This window comes from Notolepis coatsorum (assembly GCF_963971535.1).
Source record: "Notolepis coatsorum genome assembly, chromosome: 9".
NCBI lineage: Eukaryota > Metazoa > Chordata > Actinopteri > Aulopiformes > Paralepididae > Notolepis > Notolepis coatsorum.
In genome coordinates, this window is record NC_140173.1 from 30994134 (window position 1) to 31014427 (window position 20294).

A 20294-nucleotide genomic window follows, 5' to 3' on the forward strand; every position below is an offset into this window, starting at 1 on the left:
ATAATAAAATAAAAATATTATTTTACCATATCAATATAAGTGAAGGTTCAAGTTTCTTTATTAGTTATCATACAGAATACAGAATACTTTGCATGAAATGTTTCTTTCTGTGTTGCTCCTGAGAGTGTGCTAGATAATAACAAGATAGTATAAAATAAGTATAATAAGTATAAAATAGAAAGTCAAGAAGTCAAGTACGTAAACAAGTGTAAACAACAAAATTGTTCAGTGTTTCTATATACAGTATGTACAGCTGGTACAAAAATGGTGAGGTATAGCTTAGCTTGTGGTGCCACCTTGTAGTGGTGAGGTGCAATAAGGAATGAGAATGATGTGCAATTTCCTTACCAATAATATAAATATAAATATAAAGTGTAAAATGTGTCTAAAGTGGTAAAGTGGGTGATACAGTGTGTTGTTTATTTAAGTGAGTGTATGTGCGCTGTGGGTGTGTTGATGGTTTGCTTATTGTTCATTGTTCATTCATTGAGCATCCTGATGGCCTGGGGATAGAAGCACCTTCTGAGTCTCTCTGTGCTTGCCATGGAGACTCCGGTATCGCTTGCCTGATCGCAGCAGTTCAAAGAGGCAGTTGTTTGAGTGGCTGGAGTCTTTGATTATTCTCTTAGCCTTGCCCATGCACCGCTTGTTGTAAATGTCTTGGAGAGTGGGAAGCCCACCTTCAATTGTGCGTTCGGCTGAACGGGCCACTCTCTGTAGTCTGCTGCGGTCTTGTGCAGTGCTATTCCCAAACCAGGAGGTGATATTGCCAGTCAGGATGCTCTCTATTGTGCATGAGTAGAAGTTCTTGAGGATCTTCTGACTCACGTTGAACTTCCTTAAGCGCCTAAGGAAGTAGAGGCGTTGTCGTGCCTTCTTGATAACACTGTCAATGTGTGTGGTGTGGTCCATGTCAAGTCCTCGGATATGTGGACTCCGAGGTACTTAAAACTGTTCACTCTCTCAACCGGTGCCCCGTCGATGCTGAGGGGGCTGTAGTCCCTGACCCCGACCTCCTAAAGTCCACAATCATCTCCTTTGTTTTGCTGATGTTCAGGGAGAGGCTGTTCTCTTGACACCATCCCGCTAGAACCTTAACCTCTTCCAGGTAGGCCCTCTCATCGTTTGCAGAGATCAGGCCCACCACTACTGTGTCATGAGCAAATTTGATGATTGTATTGTTGTTCCGCTGTGCCACACAGTCATGTGTGTACAGGGAGTGGAGGAGGGGACTCAGGACACAGCCCTGGGGGGCCCCTATGTTGAGAGTGATGGATGAGGAGGTGCAGTTTCCTGCTCTCACCACCTGGGGTCTGCCCGTCAGGAAGTCCAAGACCCACTGGCAGAGGTCATAGTTCAAGCCCAGGTCCCTGAGCTTGGCTATGAGTTTGGAGGGGACTATGGTATTGAATGCTGAGCTGTAGTCGATGAATAGCATTCTCACATAGTTCCCCTGCCTCTTGTCCAGGTGTGATGCTGCTGTGTGCAGCACATGGGCTATGGCGTCCTCCGTGGACCTGTTGGGGCGGTATGCAAATTGCAGGGGGTCCAGGTTGATGGGGAGGGAGGAACAGATGTAGCCCTTCACTAGCTTCTCAAAGCACTTCATGGCTATGGAGGTGAGAGCTACAGGGCGGTAGTCGTTGAGGCAAGCTGGCTTGGATTTTTTGGGTACAGGGATAATGGTGGACTTCTTCAGACAGGTGGGGATGACAGCCTGTTCTAAGGACAGGTTAAATATGTCAGTGAATACCGGGGCCAGTTGGTCGGCAGAGACTTTTAGGACGCGGCCGGGGATACCGTCCGGACCTGCTGCCTTCCTGATATTCACTTTCTTAAACGTCCTCCTCACCTCATGTTCTGTTATCCTGAACACTGAGTCTCCATCAGCAGTGCCCCCCCCCCCTCCTCCATTGCAGTGGTTTGTAGGCTGGTGCTGTTATTCCGAGCCTCAAACCTCGCATAGAAGGTATTGAGATCATTTGCCAGTTGGATGTCACTGTTCAGTTTGAGGGAGGTGCCTTTGTAATCTGTCATCGTTCTGAGGCCCTGCCACATAGCTCTAGAGTCAGCCTGTTCATATTGAAGTTCAATTGAATCCCTGTAGCGCCTTTTTGCTTCTATTACTGTCCTCCTAACATTGTATCTCACCACCTTGTGGTCATTCATGTTGCCTGTCACAAGCCTGGCGTTGTATGCTGAGGTGCGCGCCTTCAGAGCTTCACGGACGGATTTGTCTACCCAGGGCTTTTGGTTTGGGTAAACTCTAATTGTGGTAGAGGGGATTGTTTCTTCTACCAAAGTACAAACAAAGTCCAGCACTGTTTCCGTGTAGTCATTAATATTATCTGTGTTATCGCGGAACACCCCCCAGTCTGTACATTCTAGTGCAGCTTGGAGCGTCTCCTCCGACGCCACCGTCCAGCGCTTCACCTCTCGCGATACTACAGGAATGCGCTTGAGACTTTGTTTATACTGCGGTACAAGAAAGATGGCGTCGTGATCTGACTTGCCGAAAGGACTGGCAGCATGTGATTTTTAACCGCTCTTAAATTGCGAGTAGCAATGGTCTAAAATATTCCTGCCTCTGGTAGAAGAAGTCACATGCTGGTAGAATTTTGGCAGCACTTTTCTCAGATTAGCGCTATTGAAATCACCCACAACCACAATAGCAGCGTCAACGTTAGCTGCTTGGAGCTTGTTTACCTCGTTGTGGAGCTTGGAGAGCGCGTCGCCTGTGTTTGCTTGTGGTGGAATATACACTCCGATCAGAATGACCGACGTTAATTCTCTCGGGAGAAAGAATGGCCGGCACTTGATGAATATATCATCATCATCATCATCATCATTTAGTTTGAAAGCTCCTTCACGTTGCCTGGATCACACCAATTGTTGTTCAACATGAAAGCTATTCCACCTTCCCGCTTTTTACCGGAATCTTCCTCTGTACGTTTGAATACTTGTTACAGTAATCCTTACAGTGACAGCTTATTCACACTCTTCCTCAGTGTTCCGTCAGGTGTTGACTTTCTTACAGTTGCATGCTTCGATACATGCCATGTGACTCTTCCTGAATAGAATAGAGTAGAAGATAATTAAAAGATTATAGCCAGCTCCCGTACAAGTATATTCGAACACATGATACAATTGTCCTTACAGTGATTTATTCTGTTCCTTCATTCCTTTTTTTCTCTCTGTTATAGGCATTATGTTCACAATTCTGTTAACGACAAACAGTCGTATACAGTCTTGCAGGTGGATGTAGAGATGTAGAGATCCAGCTTTCATGTAGAGATGCGTACATCGGATTCTGTCATAGTGAGCCAAGAGTAGAAGCAGCACATCTGTGTCACGCGCTGACACGACGATTGTTTCCACTGGAGCCTGGATGAGAAAATCAGACGTGTATCAGCTTCCTCATGGTCAGCACTCAGAAAGGAGACTTCAGGATCTGGATCTGTTGACTTGACAGTTGTCGCTTCAGCAAACCTCTCTGATACTACAACTATAGGTTCATCATCCGGGCTGTGTTCTATCAGGTGGTTTGAGAGTAGTTGAGCGATATCTGATTGGTCGAGCTTCATGGCCCTTGAAGACAACAAATCGGCAGGAAGTGGAACAGACTTGTTTTTGATTTCACAACGTACTGGTCTGTGGCGCTGTTTGCGTTTCACCCTTGTGCCTGTTTTGATGGATTGGTCATGGTATCTGTCAAAGACGACATCTACCCTCTGGTATTTTGCTCCCATCTTCAACACGGTGTCAGTAAACTTGTTGGCATAGTCACCAAATGTTGTAGTGTCAGGTGGCTTTCCGAGTGCCATTACCAGAGCTTGGCCATCAATGACCAGGCAGCTGGGTCCCTGAAGGGTAAGATCTGCAGGGGTTTTAACTTGTTTCGTCAGTATATTTGCTAACACAGACTTGTTGGTGGAATGTAGACTCCCGTTAGTTGTGGCCAGAGATGGCGTGATGGGCATGAGCTCATGCTGGAGGATATTGTCAAGGTCTACCTTACGACCTGCTCTGTAAGCTGTGATGAGCCTTTGTAGAATCTGCCTGTCCACTTTGATGGTGTTTTGCTTGTTCTTGGAAAGTTGCACAACTTCATACAAAGAGGCAAATGTCTTGGCTTTGTTCTTTCGAATGGGTGATTTCAGGTTCAGGTGCTGGTCACTATCTGGAGGTTCACACAAACGTTTGTCCACAAACATGTTCAGTTGTGCCTGTCCAAGGTGTTCTGCGCCAAGTATGGATTCTTGAATCTCCGGTGTGACTACGTCCTTGTTGATGTATGTAAGAAAACTTACAAAAGCACATTTAATTCAGGTTTGTACCTTGTGTAGTCACACTTAACTCATTAAGCCCCACCATTTATTTTTCGAAAATTCGCCTAAAACAGCATGCTTACATTAAAATGCTTATATATCCAGATCTATAAGAGCTACTTGCATAAACTTGGTGCCTGAAGAAAGCTAAGACTTGGGGGATTCTAATGTTGGTGTCCTACACTGTACAGTTATTACCAAATTGCTGTCGTATTCCTGCAAACACTGAATAAATGTCATTTTTTTATCCTCACCTATACAAAGATTACAGTTAGACAGTCAAAAACACCCTGTTACTCATGGTTGCACCCCAGCTATATTCCTACTCTCTTCCTCCATAGGTGCAGATGTTCTGTGCAAAGTTTCATGTCAGTAGAATAAAAACTGTGGGTTTAGCACCTGTTTTTGTGGAGAGAGGGCCTGGTGCTGGCGGCCATGTTGGATTTCTCAATTTTGAGGCCTTATTTGACATTTCTGAGCTTGGTATACAGCAAATTTGGATTCAGCACCCCTTAATACCCCTAGAAATGTTGTGTACCAAAAATAAACACGAAATGCCTTCAGCACTTTATACAAGCACATTTTCTGAAATTCTGCCTAGTCTATTATGCCAATTCCCAATCCCCTTCCTGGTCGCTGCGCACCTACCCCCCACAATCGGTCTGGGAGAGTGGAGGCTATCACATGCTTCCTCCGACACACGTGTAGCCAATCAACCAACTTCTTTTCACCTGGCAGCGCGGACTCTCACTGAGAGGGTGTAACGTGTGGGAGGATCACACTACCCCCCTTAGATCCTATCCTCGCTGAGCAGGCGCCCCGACCGAACTGTAGGAGTCGCTGTTTACAACGACCAGGACCCACCCACCAGCTTTCCCACCCCTAACACTGCCAATTGTGTTAGTATGAACGACCAGCCAAGCTGATAGCAATGCCAAGAGCTGGGCTCGAACCCAGCGTCTCCTGCATTGGTGGCGAGCGCCTCGCCCACTACACCACCTAGCCGCCTCAATCTTGTTATTATAACTAAGAGACAACAATAAAAAAAACTAAAAAAATCGCACATCAATCACTAGATGTATCAACTTATAAAATATGAGTTTCAACATTAGCATAGTATCACGTTAGCAGTTAGCATTTCCTGGATGACAGTGTGGTCGGCTGGGTGATAACAGCCATGATAAGTTCACAGGGTTTTGAGGCACAACAGAGAAGCTCCCCTCCTCCAGCAGAACAATTTGAAAAGGGTGCTCTGGTGACTGCACAAATAACAATAGTCAGTTATGTCTCCTAGAGTTAATAACACTCTGTATAGTCAAAGTCATGTCTCCTAGAGTTAATAACAATCTGTATAGTCAAAGTCATGTCTCCTAGAGTTAATAACAATCTGTATAGTCAAAGTCATGCCTCCTAGAGTCAATAACAATCTGTATAGTCAAAGTCATGTCTCCTAGAGTTAATAACAATCTATATAGTCAAAGTCATGTCTCCTAGAGTTAATAACAATCTGTATAGTCAAAGTCATGTCTCCTAATTAATAGCAATCTGTATAGTCAAAGTCATGTCTCCTAGAGTCAATAACAATCTGTAGTCAAAATCTAGTCTCCTAGAGTTAATAACAATCTGTATAGTCAAAGTCATGTCTCCTAGAGTTAATAACAATCTGTATAGTCAAAGTCATGTCTCCAAGACACACACACACACACACACACACACACACACACACACACACACACACACACACACACACACACACACACACACACACACACACACACACACACACACACACACACACACACACACACACACACACACACACACACACACACACACACACACACACACACACACACACACACACACACACACAGGAAACCAAGCTACTAGCCATCAAACAATGTCTACAGGGAACACAGTGGTGTCACATCCTGATCTGTCTGATACTCTCATAACCTGACCCACTAGATGGTCTTGTTACAGAGAACCATCTGGGAGGTCGTCCTTTGAAACTGTTGGGAATAGAACCGGCATTTTAAAAAATTAAATAAAAAGACGGCAGGTGATTGGATCAACCATCGGTCTATCACCGTCTATCACTGGATATGGGGAGAAGCCCTTGGTAGTTGGTGCCGATCTCTTCTTTCAGTGAAGAAATCTGATGTAACTGATGCTACAGCAGCTCCTAGTAACCTCTTCAAGAACCCGACCGACTCCACACACCGCTCCTCCGATTGGTCTCTTCTCGCCGTCATCACACCTAAACCATGCCCCCCTAGCTGCCAGTAGGGCTGAGCCCAAACGTTCGAACGTTTCGAAAAACAGGCTTCGGGGACAGCCTTAGCTGCCAGTAACCACACCCCCCCTAGCCGCCAGTAGTTCCTCCTCAAAGGATGCAGATCGGGGGCACGAGCGCAATGACTTGGAAGCCTGACCAGATGGAATTCTCGTCCGCAATCTTGCGCAGCCAGCTGCCGTGCGAGGTCAGTACTGTCACCCACCGGTGGATGCTGCTTTCTAGGGCTGACCTTCGATTTTTTTTGGGAATTCGAAGCTTCGGGGCCGAGATTCGATTTTAATTCGAAGCTTCGAAATTAAAATTAAAATTAAAGATTTTTTTTTTTTTATATATATATATTTTTTTTTATGTTGTGGGACTTGTACAGCACTTTGTTCAACTTTGTCAGTGCTGTAAAGTTTAAACCTTTTTAAATCACTTTGCTTCCATGAAATATTGTAAGCCATCATTTGAGGCTTTATAAAAGCAGCACAATGAACACAAATCTGTCAGTGCCGAGTCCGACCTCATCTTAACACTATGGTCGCCAAAAACGCCGTAGCACGTCTTTCCCCGCCATGCTCATTCTGCCAAAGATGCCGTACCATGTCTTTGATATCAATATTTCAAAAATCTGTGATCGAAATCATATTTCTCCCCCGGAGACTTGAGATCTACTGTTGATCCCCTCTCAACTCTCCAACGGTTCAAGAGCGCCATCTGGTGGACGATCGGCGGATCGCCCAGAGCGGAAACAGGAAATGGAAGCTGGTGCTCATTCCAATTCGGTCCGATCACTCGGTAATAGTCCCAGGACTCGAGCTAGACACAACGGATAGCAATCCGTTACCAATAACTCGATAAACAACATGATTTGGACGTATATACTATTATACAACCTGGAAATGGATCGCATATTTCTACATCCCATAATAGGAATATTTCTGTTCCACGCTCATCGCCCAACGCTATGAGGAAGCTACGGTAAGATTCAGCGTTATTTTTTAACGTGTTCGATACTAACTGCTCTAATGATCATATCACCCACACTAGATGAATCATCTAACGTTGGCCACGGAATTATAAACGACCCCCCCCCCATCCGGTCAACATCAGATGATCAGTAGTAACTTCTAGAAGCACGTCCATTTGAAATTTTTTATCTCGCGCAGATTCCTATCAAACTGTATTTGATCATCAATATAATGCATTTGGGGCTATAAATCACGTTCTGGAGAAAGCTGCAGAAAACGATAAAAACATACTTATACTTTAGACCGTATTTTAGTATGAATATGTGAATGAAAAAGTACAACGTTGCTACACCCTGAACAATAGATACTTGACGTTGAATGGGCCATAGTAATGTCAATTTAGCAATACAATTTAAAAAGTTATAGCCCTGCAAAGAAGGTAAACATCCCCATAGACCAGGGGTCAGCAACCTTTTTGACATGGAGTGCCTGGTTGAAATATAGTTGTAACTAGTGTGCCTCAACAATATTCCATGCATCGTAATTTTTTTCTTCTAATAATCAGGTATTTTTAATGATAATTTTTACATTATTACATCATTATTGTTATTGTTATTATTAACAATATTATTATGATGGTTGTATCAACCCTAAATCTGAGTTGGGGGGGGGGGGTGAATGCAATGCAGACAAACAGCTGCATACAGTGCGACCATTTCACTCACATTTGCCCATTCATTTGTGGACACATCACACACCATCGGTGTGTGTACTGTACGTGTGCTGTCATAGCTCCACCTACAGGCCTAATGGAGAACACCAGGAGAACCAGTTTTCAATCCATAATAAGTTAACAGAAAAATAAGTACACAACCACATTATTTCAACCTAATAAAACTATGTTTATTGTCATTGTTTTAAGAACACAAGTTGACTTGGTAATACTCACATTTTGAGTAAAAAAAATTGCTTTTAACATGTGCAATGTTCAATGAAATAATAGAAAAATTAATAATAAAATGTCACAATGTCACAATGGTGACCTTAATAATGTTTTTGTTATAAGGCTCTGCAAATGTTACTGAATGATGTAGCAATGTATTTCCAGCTAAATTGAAATAAACAAATAAAGGATCTCAATTAAATATGTGTAGTGTCACATGACACAGCACACAGATCAGAACACAGATCAGCACACAGGACACCTCAGAAGAACACAGCTTCATCTAACGAGGCGTCGCAAGGTTTAACTGAGGCTAACATGATGGCACACACACAGTGCACTGCACACCCTCCTCCTCCTCCTCCAATCTCTCCACCAGATCTCTCTCTCTCAGCTATAGAGAGAGAGAGAGAGAGAGAGAGAGAGAGAGAGAGCGAGAGAGACATGACGCAAGGTTCAGCACCACACACAGTGGACAGCTCCCCTAGCCCTACACATACGCATGCATAATAATAATAATATATGCGCGATTGTGCGTAAGCTCTATTATGCGTAGAGCCCTGCATATGCACGTTCAAGTTAACAAGCAAACCGATGTATAGGAAAATAAATAAATAGCAGCCTACCTGTCGCGACAGTGAGATCCCTGGCCCTGTTTTGCCTGGCTGAGCTCCGTTATTTGGGGGGTGTAATTAGTCACTTTAAGCTGGCTGCTGGACACATGCTTCGGAGTGGTCGGTTGTCAATCGACTCCGGGATGTTTTCTGACATTTCATTGATGCGTCGCTCGAGCTGACACATGGGATATCTTTTATCCTTGCTTTTATTTTCTCTTTATTTGGCAAGCCTTCAAACAAAACATCTGAGGTACAGATAAAAGCCTCCTTAATATACTCGCCATCCGTGAATGGCTTTCCACGTTTTGCAATGCAATGAGCAATGCGAAAGCTTGCTTCAGTTGCGTGGTTTTGAGCGAGCGTGAACACTTTGAGGGTGCTGGCTTGCTTCCCATACCTGGCGACGGCACGTTTAATAGATTCTGCCTTATCCGCCTGATCCTTGAAACTTGTTTTATGCTTAGTCTCGAAATGGCGTTTCACAGATGACGTTTGGCAAACTACATTTTCCAAACAGAAAGAACACATAGCACGGTCCTTCTGAAGGTCCACAAACCCGTAATCGTCTGTCCACGAGGGCTGGAATGTCCGAATTTGCTTTGATTTCTTAGCGGGGGTTGCCATCATGACACTGCACAGAATGCAACCTCAGCACTGTGTGTTACCTGGCGCGACTGCTGCGGGAGGCCGGCGGGAGGCCGGCTACAGCGGAGCACATGGGAACAGCTGATTGCTGTCATAATATAGGGGTGTGCAGAACAGTCGACTTACAAAAAAGAACCTGTGGGAGGATTTCAACAAGAGATATGCGACAACAGTGCAAAACATTTCACTATAATATTTCAAAGCGAAGTAAAACAAATAAAAATAATAATAATAATAATAATAATAATAATAATTTTTTTTCTTTTTTTTTATGCTGCCCCCCCGCGTGCCTATGGAAATGGTCCCGCGTGCCTAAGCAGGCACGCGTGCCTAGGGTTGCCGACCCCTGCCATAGACAAATAGAGCTGGCGGAGGATGGTATATTAAGAATATAAGCCTGGCGACCAAAGTGTTAAATAACAAACAGCATTGCTTGTTGTAGTTAACAAAGAGAGGCAGAGTTGATTTTGCACAAAAAATAAAAATAAAAAAAGATTACATTTTTTTTTATTAACATAATCGAATTTTATTTTCATATTCGAAGCCCATGCCCATCGAACGAAGCTTCGAAGCTTCGGAGTATTTAAGACAGCCCTACTGCTTTCTATCCTCACACTTCAGCCTTTCACTTGACAGTTCCACTGTGTCTGTATGTCAAGACCATTAACCCTTTCACTGCCACACTACCAAACGGTTAACCCTTTCACTGCCACACGACAAGGGGTTAACCATTTCACTACCACACTACAGAATAGGGGTGTAACGGTACACAAAAACCACGGTTCGGTACGTACCTCGGTTTTGAAGTCAAGGTTCGGTACGGGTTTTCAGTACAGTGGGGGAAAGTTTGGCTTTCCATGTTCCACTCAGGGGTGATGTAGTGTGCAGTAACGAATTGTACTTGTAGGGCTGTCAACGAATATTCTATATTGAAATTAATAATCGAAAAAATCTAATAATAATTATAATTATATTAGATTGTGAAAAAAACAGCCCCCGGTGGGCGGTCGTTAGTCGTTAACATACCGCTTAGGGGTGGACGGTATAAACGGTATACGGTATAAACGGTATGAATTTGCGCTACGGTATGGATTTTGACTATACCTTGTAACCGGTAGAGCAGCTCTAAAATAGCAATGACGTCATGTAACCACAGCGCGACTATTTCACTCGCATTTGCCCCTAAAAATAGATAGAATTAGTCATAGATAATAGATATGTGCAAACTGGAAAAAGTTATTTAGGAGGCTTCGCGCAGTGGGCGTGTCAACACGCAATTGTCATTTCATAATAAACACATATCACCGCGGCGCACAGCAAGTTTCAATTTCAGGTTCCTGGCATTTTTAACCAGTGGAGAAAGGTAAGAGATTTCCCTATCGTTTTTCTTATATGAATTATTCTACGTTAATAAAACATACCTGGTGATCAACTACAGTTTGCTGTGAACATTATGATATGTGTAGTGTTCTGACGGCTGGGCAGCGCGAGCTGGATGCTGGATTTTGCGAGAAGCATATGCAGCTGCAGAGCCGCAGAATCCACCATAACCCACCCATCTGTACCGGCACAGTGCAGTACTCCAATTCAGCCATTGGCAATTCAGCCGTTGGGTGGGGGGCGCTGTTGAGCCGGGCCTGTGACCGGACCTGAAAGCGCCCCTACTCTGCGGCTCTGCAGTTGCATACTATTGGGATTCGTTGGGAGCAGCACCGAGTCTCGACTCGGGACTTATTTTATTTGGAATATAATGACTGTATACGCAAAAGTAGCCTAGTTTTAAGTTAAAATATTATAAATCTACATGCCTTGAGGATGTCATTATTTATATAGCCTGCCTATCAGGCAAAAAAAAAAATCTAACGGAAACACTTATACCGTGATATATACCGTTACCGTCTATGCTTCAAATTATACCGTGATATACATTTTAGACCATACCGTCCACCCCTAATACCGCTGTATTCGTTCGGTACACTACACAGCCGTTCGGTACGGTACGGTACACACTGAAACGGGTCGGTTCGGTACGGATACACACTGAAACGGTTCGGTTCGGTACGTATATGTGTACCTTTACACCCCTACTACAGAAGGTTAACCCTTTCACTACCACACTGCAGACGGTTAACCGTGTGGTAGTGAAAGGGTTAACCTTCTGTAGTGTGTTAGAGAAAGGGTTAAAACACTCTCTTAGGGCTGACCCCTATTAGTCGATTAGTCGACTAATCGGTCGAAAGGAGCCGTAGTCGACTGGCCAACCTCTTAGTCGAATATATATATAAAAAAAAATATCATTTTTTCCAAAAGAAAAGAGGCCTAGAAGCGTGGCTAACGCTAATGGCCCGCATACCAGAGGCTAACTGCCTAAGAAAACAGGCACAGAGGCACTGAAAGAGGATTTCACCCATCTAATGAACACACTAGACTAGACAAATATCAAGATGTATCCATCAGTGGACCAATTGCATGCTTTTGCAGAGGACAAGAAGCCTTCAGTCGACTCCTTCAGACATTAAGCACCCCCCACAGCCCAAATGGAATGATAAAAAATAAAATACAAATATTTAAAAGAAAAATTTAAAATATTATACTTTTATTTTTTTTGTCGACCAATAGTCGACTAACGGCAAATTTTGGCCAATCATAGTCAACCATCCAAATACTTAGTCGGGGACAGCCCTAGCGCACACACACCCACACAAACATACATACGTACTGGAGAATTATCCGACGTTTCCCACAAAGGGTTCATTATTATTATTACTCTCATAAGTGACATTTATTGCAAGCGTTAGTTATAGTCTGGTGCTGCCTAGTGGACACACTTTGGAATGTGCGTTGTGACTCTGGACAGGTAAGCTGCCTCTGCGCCGGCGCGACGTGCTGTTTAAATGACACTCTTGGCCATAGGCCTGTAAGGTGAAAAGCCCCATGGGCGAACTGACTAGTGACAACTGACTAGTTGCATTGTATGCGCCGTTTATATCCGAAATACTTCTTTATATAATAGGTAACCAGTGGCTAATGTATGCCGTTTTGTTTCCCTTTTTTGTATAGGTAAATAATCTAAATAACGACAAGTACTGACTTCTGAATGTATGCTGCTGTATCGACTCTATCTGTCGACTACTAATGACTAACTGTTAGTTAGCTACTAACTACTGACTGCTAGCTACCAGCTAACTGCTGGTTAATTGGCCACCTGGTTAACGGCAATACAGTTGTCTAAAAGTACTGAATGTTTGGACATGGAGTCCAAATAAACACCATTCTTGCAACGTCGGAATAGTTTCCTTTGGTTCCTATTCTCAGTTGTTCGCCTACGCCCTACCAATGGGGACATTTTAGTCGACACATTGACAGTGACTGCTAGATAATTGGACACATACATACATACATACATACATACATACATACATACATACATACATACATACATACATACATACATACATACATACATACATACATACATACATACATACATACATACATACATACATACATACATACATACATACATACATACATACATACATACATACATACATACATACATACATACATACATACATACATACATACATACATACATACATACATACATACATAACACACTAACACACACAAACACTCAGAGGACAGTACCTTGGTGCCCAGGTAGACCACCTGCCCGGCGTAGCTGGACACAGACTGGTAGCAGGCCTTCTCTCCTACTAAAGCCTGCAACACACACACACTGTTAGAACACGCACACACGCGTATATACAAGCCAGCGCACACATATTGACAAGAAGCAGTGGCAGACAAATACACACACTGTGCAAACAAACACACTCACACAAAGATGCACACACACACTGGAGGCAAGGGGGGTTGGGGAATCGATGGTTGGAACCCTGCCTCCTGATTGGACACATTCCCCGTGAAGAGATGGTCTCACACCTCACTGGCAGCTTGACCCGGTCCACTTGTAGATCATTAACATGGATATGGACTGGACTGATCCAAAACATTGGGGAGGGGGGTTTTGTTGAGACCATGTCTTCAGGAGGAGAAAATCACATGTGGCAATTACCCCATTGGTGACCACTAGCCTAGCCTCGTCTGGCCTATCACCTTTAACCCTTGACCTTAAAGAACCCTGCATCTCCCTCCAGCAAATGAGCCCTAAGTCCTGCCTGACGCCTTACAAGTCGGCTCCACCCCCTAAATATCTCATCATAATCAAACCTAGACCTCACCTAAACTTTACCTAGATAGTAACCGACACACACTAAGCAGTAAACTTCCAAACCTTACCTGTAACTTTTCCACCTTAAAAAAACAATCTGAGGTTTTGTCTTAATCTTTGTTCTTCATCTCTTAAAAAGCAACACGCCAACATTATGGGAAATGTTCTTACCATCTTTTCCAGAGTCAGACAAGAAGATCGATACCAATTTCCTCTCTGTGCGTTCAGTAGAAAGCTATCCGGCTGCAAGCTAGCCTAGCTTAGCACAAATTAATGGAAGCGGATATGGACCAGCTAACCTAACTGTTGGCCAAAACCACCTCTCCCAGAATTTTAAGGTAGGCTAGCTGATCTGTAGCTTGCAGCTGGATAGCTTTCTACTGAACGCACAGAGAGGTAATTGGTATCTATCTTCGTGTCTGACTCAAGAGAAGATGGTAAGTGTGTTTGCCATAATGTTGGCGTGTTCCTTTAACCCTTAACCTTTGCCCTCAGTTATGAGTGCCCTGTGAAACCTCTGTGCACTGTGGCACTAAGCTACCGCTAACCTCCAACATTACCTCTTCAACATCTAACCCTAAGGGATACCTTCACATTTAGAATTGTACAGCTATGGTCGTTCGTTTTGCTTCGATCTTTTGCACTTGTCTCATCAGCGGGGGAAGGTTTCTTCAACCACCCTAAACCAGCTTGTTTGCGTCGTTAGTGCCACTAGCGTCATTAGCATCACTAGAGGCGTTAGCGTTGTTAGCGCCACTAGTATCACTAACATCCTTAGCATCACTAGCGGCGTTAGCGCTGTTAGTGCCACTAGTATCACTAGCGTCGTTAGCATCACTAACATCCTTAGCATCACTAGCGGCGTTAGTATCGCTAGCATCATTAGCGCCACTAGTGTCATTAGCATCACTAGTGTTGTTAGCATCACTAGTGTCGTTAGCATCACTAGTGTCGTTAGCATCACTAGTGTTGTTCGCATCACTAGTGTCGTTAGCATCACTAGCGTCGTTAGCATCACTAGCGTCATTAGCATCACTAGTGTTGTTAGCATCACTAGTGTCGTTAGCATCACTAGCGTTGTTAGCACCACTAGCACCGTTAGCATCACTAGCACCGTTAGCATCACTAGCACCGTTAGCATCACCAGTGTCATTAGCACCACTAGCACCGTTAGCATCACTAGCGTCATTAGCGTCACTAGCACCGTTAGCGCTCTCCGTTGAGAACGAACGAGCCAATGTTCAGGTCAATGGCACCATTTTTCTTTTATCTACTTTCTCTCCCCATTTTCAATTTTTTTTTCTCCCATCCCAATTTTCCGTATTATCCAATTCTACCCTCCCTTGTCTCGAACGCTGTTAGACCATGCCTCCCACTGGTCGGCTGCAATGTGGACGAAGCCTTGCATCACGTGTCCCCTCCGGTATACGAGGAGGCAGCTGTCGCATCTTTTCACCTGTACAGCGCGATCTCTCAGTGGCGAGGAGTAGCGCGTGGGAAGATCACGCTGCCCCCGATACTTCCTGATTCTGCTGTACAGGCGCACCAACCGACCTGTAGGAGTCACTGTCCACAACGTCCGATCCCCACCCCCTAACACTGCCAATTGTATTAGTATGAACAACCAGCCAAGCCGGAAGCAACGGCGAGAGCTGGGCTCGAACCCAGCATCTCCTGCGTTAGTGGGGAGCGCCTTGTCCACTGCGCCATGTAGCCGCCCTACAACGGCACCATTTTGTTAGAACGAGAGGCGCTACCATGAGGTTCAGTTGAAGAGCCGACATGGAAATGTTTTCCCCCACAACGTGACAATATTCTAAATGTCAAGGTATCCGTGGGATGTTGTAGCCGCTGACCCTTTAACCTTTAACCCCTGTTCACCTCTCTCACCAGTGCCTGTGAGACGTTGCCCCCCGTGGCCAGCGATTTAAAGTGGCGACTGTTATACACCAGCTGCACCTGATCCAGGTCCAGCGTCTCCAGGACCTCCTGGCTGGGCCGGTCCACCACCTGCAGCTTCTCACGGCTGTCCACCAGAACCAGAGTACGACTGTTGATCCACTGAGGGGGGGGGGGGGTGGGGGGGGGGGGGGAGGGAGGGAGGGAGGGAGAGAGAGAGAGAGGGGGGGGAGAAGGGGGAAGAGAGAGGGGGGGAAGAGAGAGGGAGGGGGGAGAGAGATAGGGGGGGAGGGAGGGAGAGAGGGGGGGGAGGGAGGGAGAGAGCGAGAGAGGGGGGGAGGGAGGGATAGAGAGGGAGAGAAGGGGGAAGAGAGAGGGGGGAAGAGAGAGGGAGGGGGAGAGATAGGGGGGGAGGGAGGGAGAGAGAGGGGGGGAGGGAGGGAGGGAGAGAGAGAGGGAGAGAAGGGGGAAGAGAGAGGGGGGAAGAGAGAGGGAGAGAGAGAGAGGGGGGAGAGAGATAGGGGGATAGAGGGAAAGAGAGGGAAAGGGAAAGAGAGAGGGAAAGGGAAAGAGAGGGAAATGGAAAGAGAGAGAGAGAGGGGGGAGTGAGTGAGAGAGAGAGAGAGAGAGAGAGAGAGAGAGAGAGAGAGAGAGAGAGAGAGAGAGAGAGAGAGAGAGAGAGAGAGAGAGAGAGAGAGAGAGAGAGAGGGGGAGTTGAGGTGTGATTAGCTGACAACGGGACACATTGAGGTGTTTGTTCATTTTAATACTCACGGCGACGCTGATGATGTCACAGTTGAGGTGCAGCTGTCTCTGTTTGATGACATGGATGGTGCCCGTCTCCTCCCTCTTCACCTGCACACACAGTGGACGTCGCAGCTTTTAAAGGATGAGGCCGGTTAGAGCCAAGAGAGAACCTACTGCTTGCCACATTACACCTCACTGTTTATATTATATATTCTATAGTGCTGTCAGGCGATTAAAAAAAATAATCTAATTAATTACAGGATTTGTAATTAATTAATCTAATTAATCGCATTTTAATTGCATAACCATTTTATGCCTGATATTCTATATTATTTTTTTGTATCAACTTTTTCTCCCCATTTTCAATTTTTCTCCCTTCCCCAATTTCGTATTATCCAATTCTACCCTCCCCTGTCTCGAACGTTGTTAGACCATGCCTCCCACTGGTCGGCTGCAATGTGGACGAAGCCTTGCATCACGTGTCCCCTCCGGTACTCGAGGAGGCAGCCGTCGCATCTTTTCACCTGCACAGCGCAATCTCTCAGCGGTGAGGGTCTGCGTGGGAGGGACACGCCGCCCCCGATACTTCCTGATTCTGCTGCGCAGGCGCACCAACCTACCTGTAGGAGTCGCTGTCCACAACGTCCGATCCCCACCCACCAGCTTCCCACCCCCTAATACTGCCAATTGTATTAGTATGAACGACCAGCCAAGCTGGTAGCAACGGCGAGAGCTGGGCTCGAACCGAGCATCTCCTGCGTTAGTGGCGAGCGCCTTGCCCACTGCGCCACTTAGCCGCCCCTCGATATTCTATAATCATATTTCAAATTGCATGCGTCTGGATGGCAGAATTCAGTACTGTATCTACAAAACCTTCTGTTTAATCATCTTCCCTTTATTAATTTGCTTAGATTTTTCAGATCTGGTAAATTTTAGCATGGTGTTATTCACAGTCAAAGATAAAAAAAAAAGTTTATTGATATTCTCATTTGGTTCATTACAATTTACTCAAGCCTAGTAACAGACACAGTATTTCTGACACTGGGAATACATTCCCTGAGATCCATAGATGTCCCTGGAATCAGATACCAAGAACATGCAAATGGACCATATTAAAAAAAAAGTCTGTAAATGTGTATTCTACGTTCTTATTGAATGAATGAGATAAAAAATGTAAATCTATTCAAAAAATTATTTTATGAGTTCATTTTCATAAAATTTGCTGTGTAATTAATTAATCTAATTAACGCAATAAACTGACAGCCCTAATATTCTAATATTCTCAGTCAAGATATAAAACATTTCTTAGTTCACTTTTGCGAGAAATTATGTCTAACTGAACACCCCTCGGGGGGGGGGGGGGGGGTCAAGATCTTTACACAAAGTAACGTCAAGGCAGAATAAGGTCAAAGGTCATGATGTCGACCATAGGAGCGTGGTGACCAGAATTCTTTGTAGAAGAAGAATGTAGTGATTTACAAATACAAATATGAACATGTTGCATGGCGGTTAAGATCATCAAACACATAGAGAAGCACAGAGAGATCTGGTAGGTGATGATGATGGGGAGTCTGTACCAGGAGGAAGTGTATGGTGTCTCCACGGCAGAAGGCCAACACGGGGTTAACCACCTTCTGGGCCGGGATGAACTGCCAGGCCAGCTGAGGCACACTGGACGGATCCGACTGGGGAGAGGAATAGACCACTGGTTAGAGAGGATAACCTGCCAGGCTAACTGAGACACACTGGTTAGAGGATAACCTGCCAGGCTAACTGAGACACTGGTTAGTGGATAACCTGCCAGGCTAACTGACACACTGGTTAGTGGATAACCTGCCAGGCTAACTGAGACACACTGGTTAGAGGATAACCTGCCAGGCTAACTGAGACACTGGTTAGTGGATAACCTGCCAGGCCAACTGAGACACACTGGTTAGAGGATAACCTGCCAGGCTAACTGAGACACTGGTTAGAGGATAACCTGCCAGGCTAACTGAGACACACTGGTTAGTGGATAACCTGCCAGGCTAACTGAGACACACTGGTTAGTGGATAACCTGCCAGGCTAACTGACACACTGGTTAGAGGATAACCTGCCAGGCTAACTGAGACACACTGGTTAGAGGATAACCTGCCAGGCTAACTGAGACACTGGTTAGAGGATAACCTGCCATGCCAACTAAGGTTAGAGAATAACCTGCCAGGCTAACTGGGACAGATAGAGACAAACATTCTCTATCTGTTGTCATTTATGCTTTATTTTTTTTATTTTATTTTTTATAACTCTTTATTTTTGTTCATTTTCCTCTTTTTTCTTTCCAAAGTCACTTTTTTACATCATTTTCACATAGACATTCTCCATTTCCTTTTCACAGTCACTTTTTCACATTTTCAGTTAGAACTTTTCTTTTGCAGTATGGTTTCCCGTGTTTGCATTGATGTCTTACCCATTTTTCCAGGATTCATTAACTTTTACATAAGCATTATACAGTTGTCATTTATGCTTTTTAGCTATTTTCTTAATCATGTTTTGCAATACAAATAATTGTAGTTTTAAACTCCTGCTTTTCTTTACTTTTTTTTGCTTTATTGTAAAATGTTGTCTTTTTATTTTTTTGCTCTGTTAAGCACTTTGAGCTGCATTCTATGTATGAAAGGTGCTATAATATAAATAAAGATTATTATTATTATTATTATTAAACAGATAAACAGACAGACCTTGCCATAGGGGAAAGTCATCCAGACTTTGAGGGAGGGTTTCAATCCAATCACCAGAATCTGAAAAGACAAAGATAATAAAAATCTAGACATGACAAAAGGTTTTACAGTAAAGATGTTTATCCACATAATCCTCTGCAGCTGTGTGTGTGTGTGTGTGTGTGTGTGTGTGTGTGTGTGTGTGTGTGTGTGTGTGTGTGTGTGTGTGTGTGTGTGTGTGTACCTTGGTGAGTGAGGCCATGGCGAGGAGGCAGTAGTGAGTGATGGGATGGTCTCTGAAGTCCGGGGGAGTGTGTAGCGGCTCGATGCAGCACACCTCTCCCTTAGAGCCACTGAACAGACAGCGGGAGTCACAGGAGCGCATCCCCATCACCCTCCTAGAGACAGAGAGAGACAGAGACAGAGACAGAGACAGAGACAGAGACAGAGACAGAGAGAGAGAGAGAGAGAGAGAGAGAGAGAGAGAGAGAGAGAGAGAGAGAGAGAGAGAGAGAGAGAGAGAAAGGGAGGGAGAGAGAGAGAGACAGAGAGACAGAGAGACAGAGAGAGACAGAATGTAGTAGAAAGAGAATGAGGGGGGGGAACAGAGAAAGGAAAATAAACAGTGGTTGTTGATCGAGAAGAGAGATAGAAAAATGAAGAAAATAAAAGGAAAATAGAGTGATAGAGAAGGTGTAGAACATAAAGACAGAGAGAGTGGTGGAAAGAGACCGAGGGAAAGGTCAGAGAAAGGCCAGGGGAGGAGAGCATGTGAAAAAGAGAAAGAGAATATTTTTTTGCAGTCACATTGACCAGCCCTGCTAGGATTGTAGCATACAGGAAGTTACATAATTCACAACGCATAGTGATGAATACAGTATTTATAGTGGTTGATGACCTTGTCGTGACCTTGACAGTGTAGCTGTAGG

At 44.6% G+C, this 20294-nt stretch overlaps 1 protein-coding gene across 1 annotated transcript in view; it reads right to left on the minus strand.

Moving 5' to 3' along the window:
- Positions 1-20294, minus strand: part of vps8 (VPS8 subunit of CORVET complex) — a 197320-nt gene that overhangs the window by 126665 nt on the left and 50361 nt on the right. Inside the window, 6 exon segments of the mRNA XM_084321817.1 lie at positions 13437-13511; positions 15913-16083; positions 16696-16776; positions 18246-18353; positions 19387-19446; positions 19610-19763. Coding sequence (XP_084177943.1) covers positions 13437-13511; positions 15913-16083; positions 16696-16776; positions 18246-18353; positions 19387-19446; positions 19610-19763 — 649 coding nt within the window.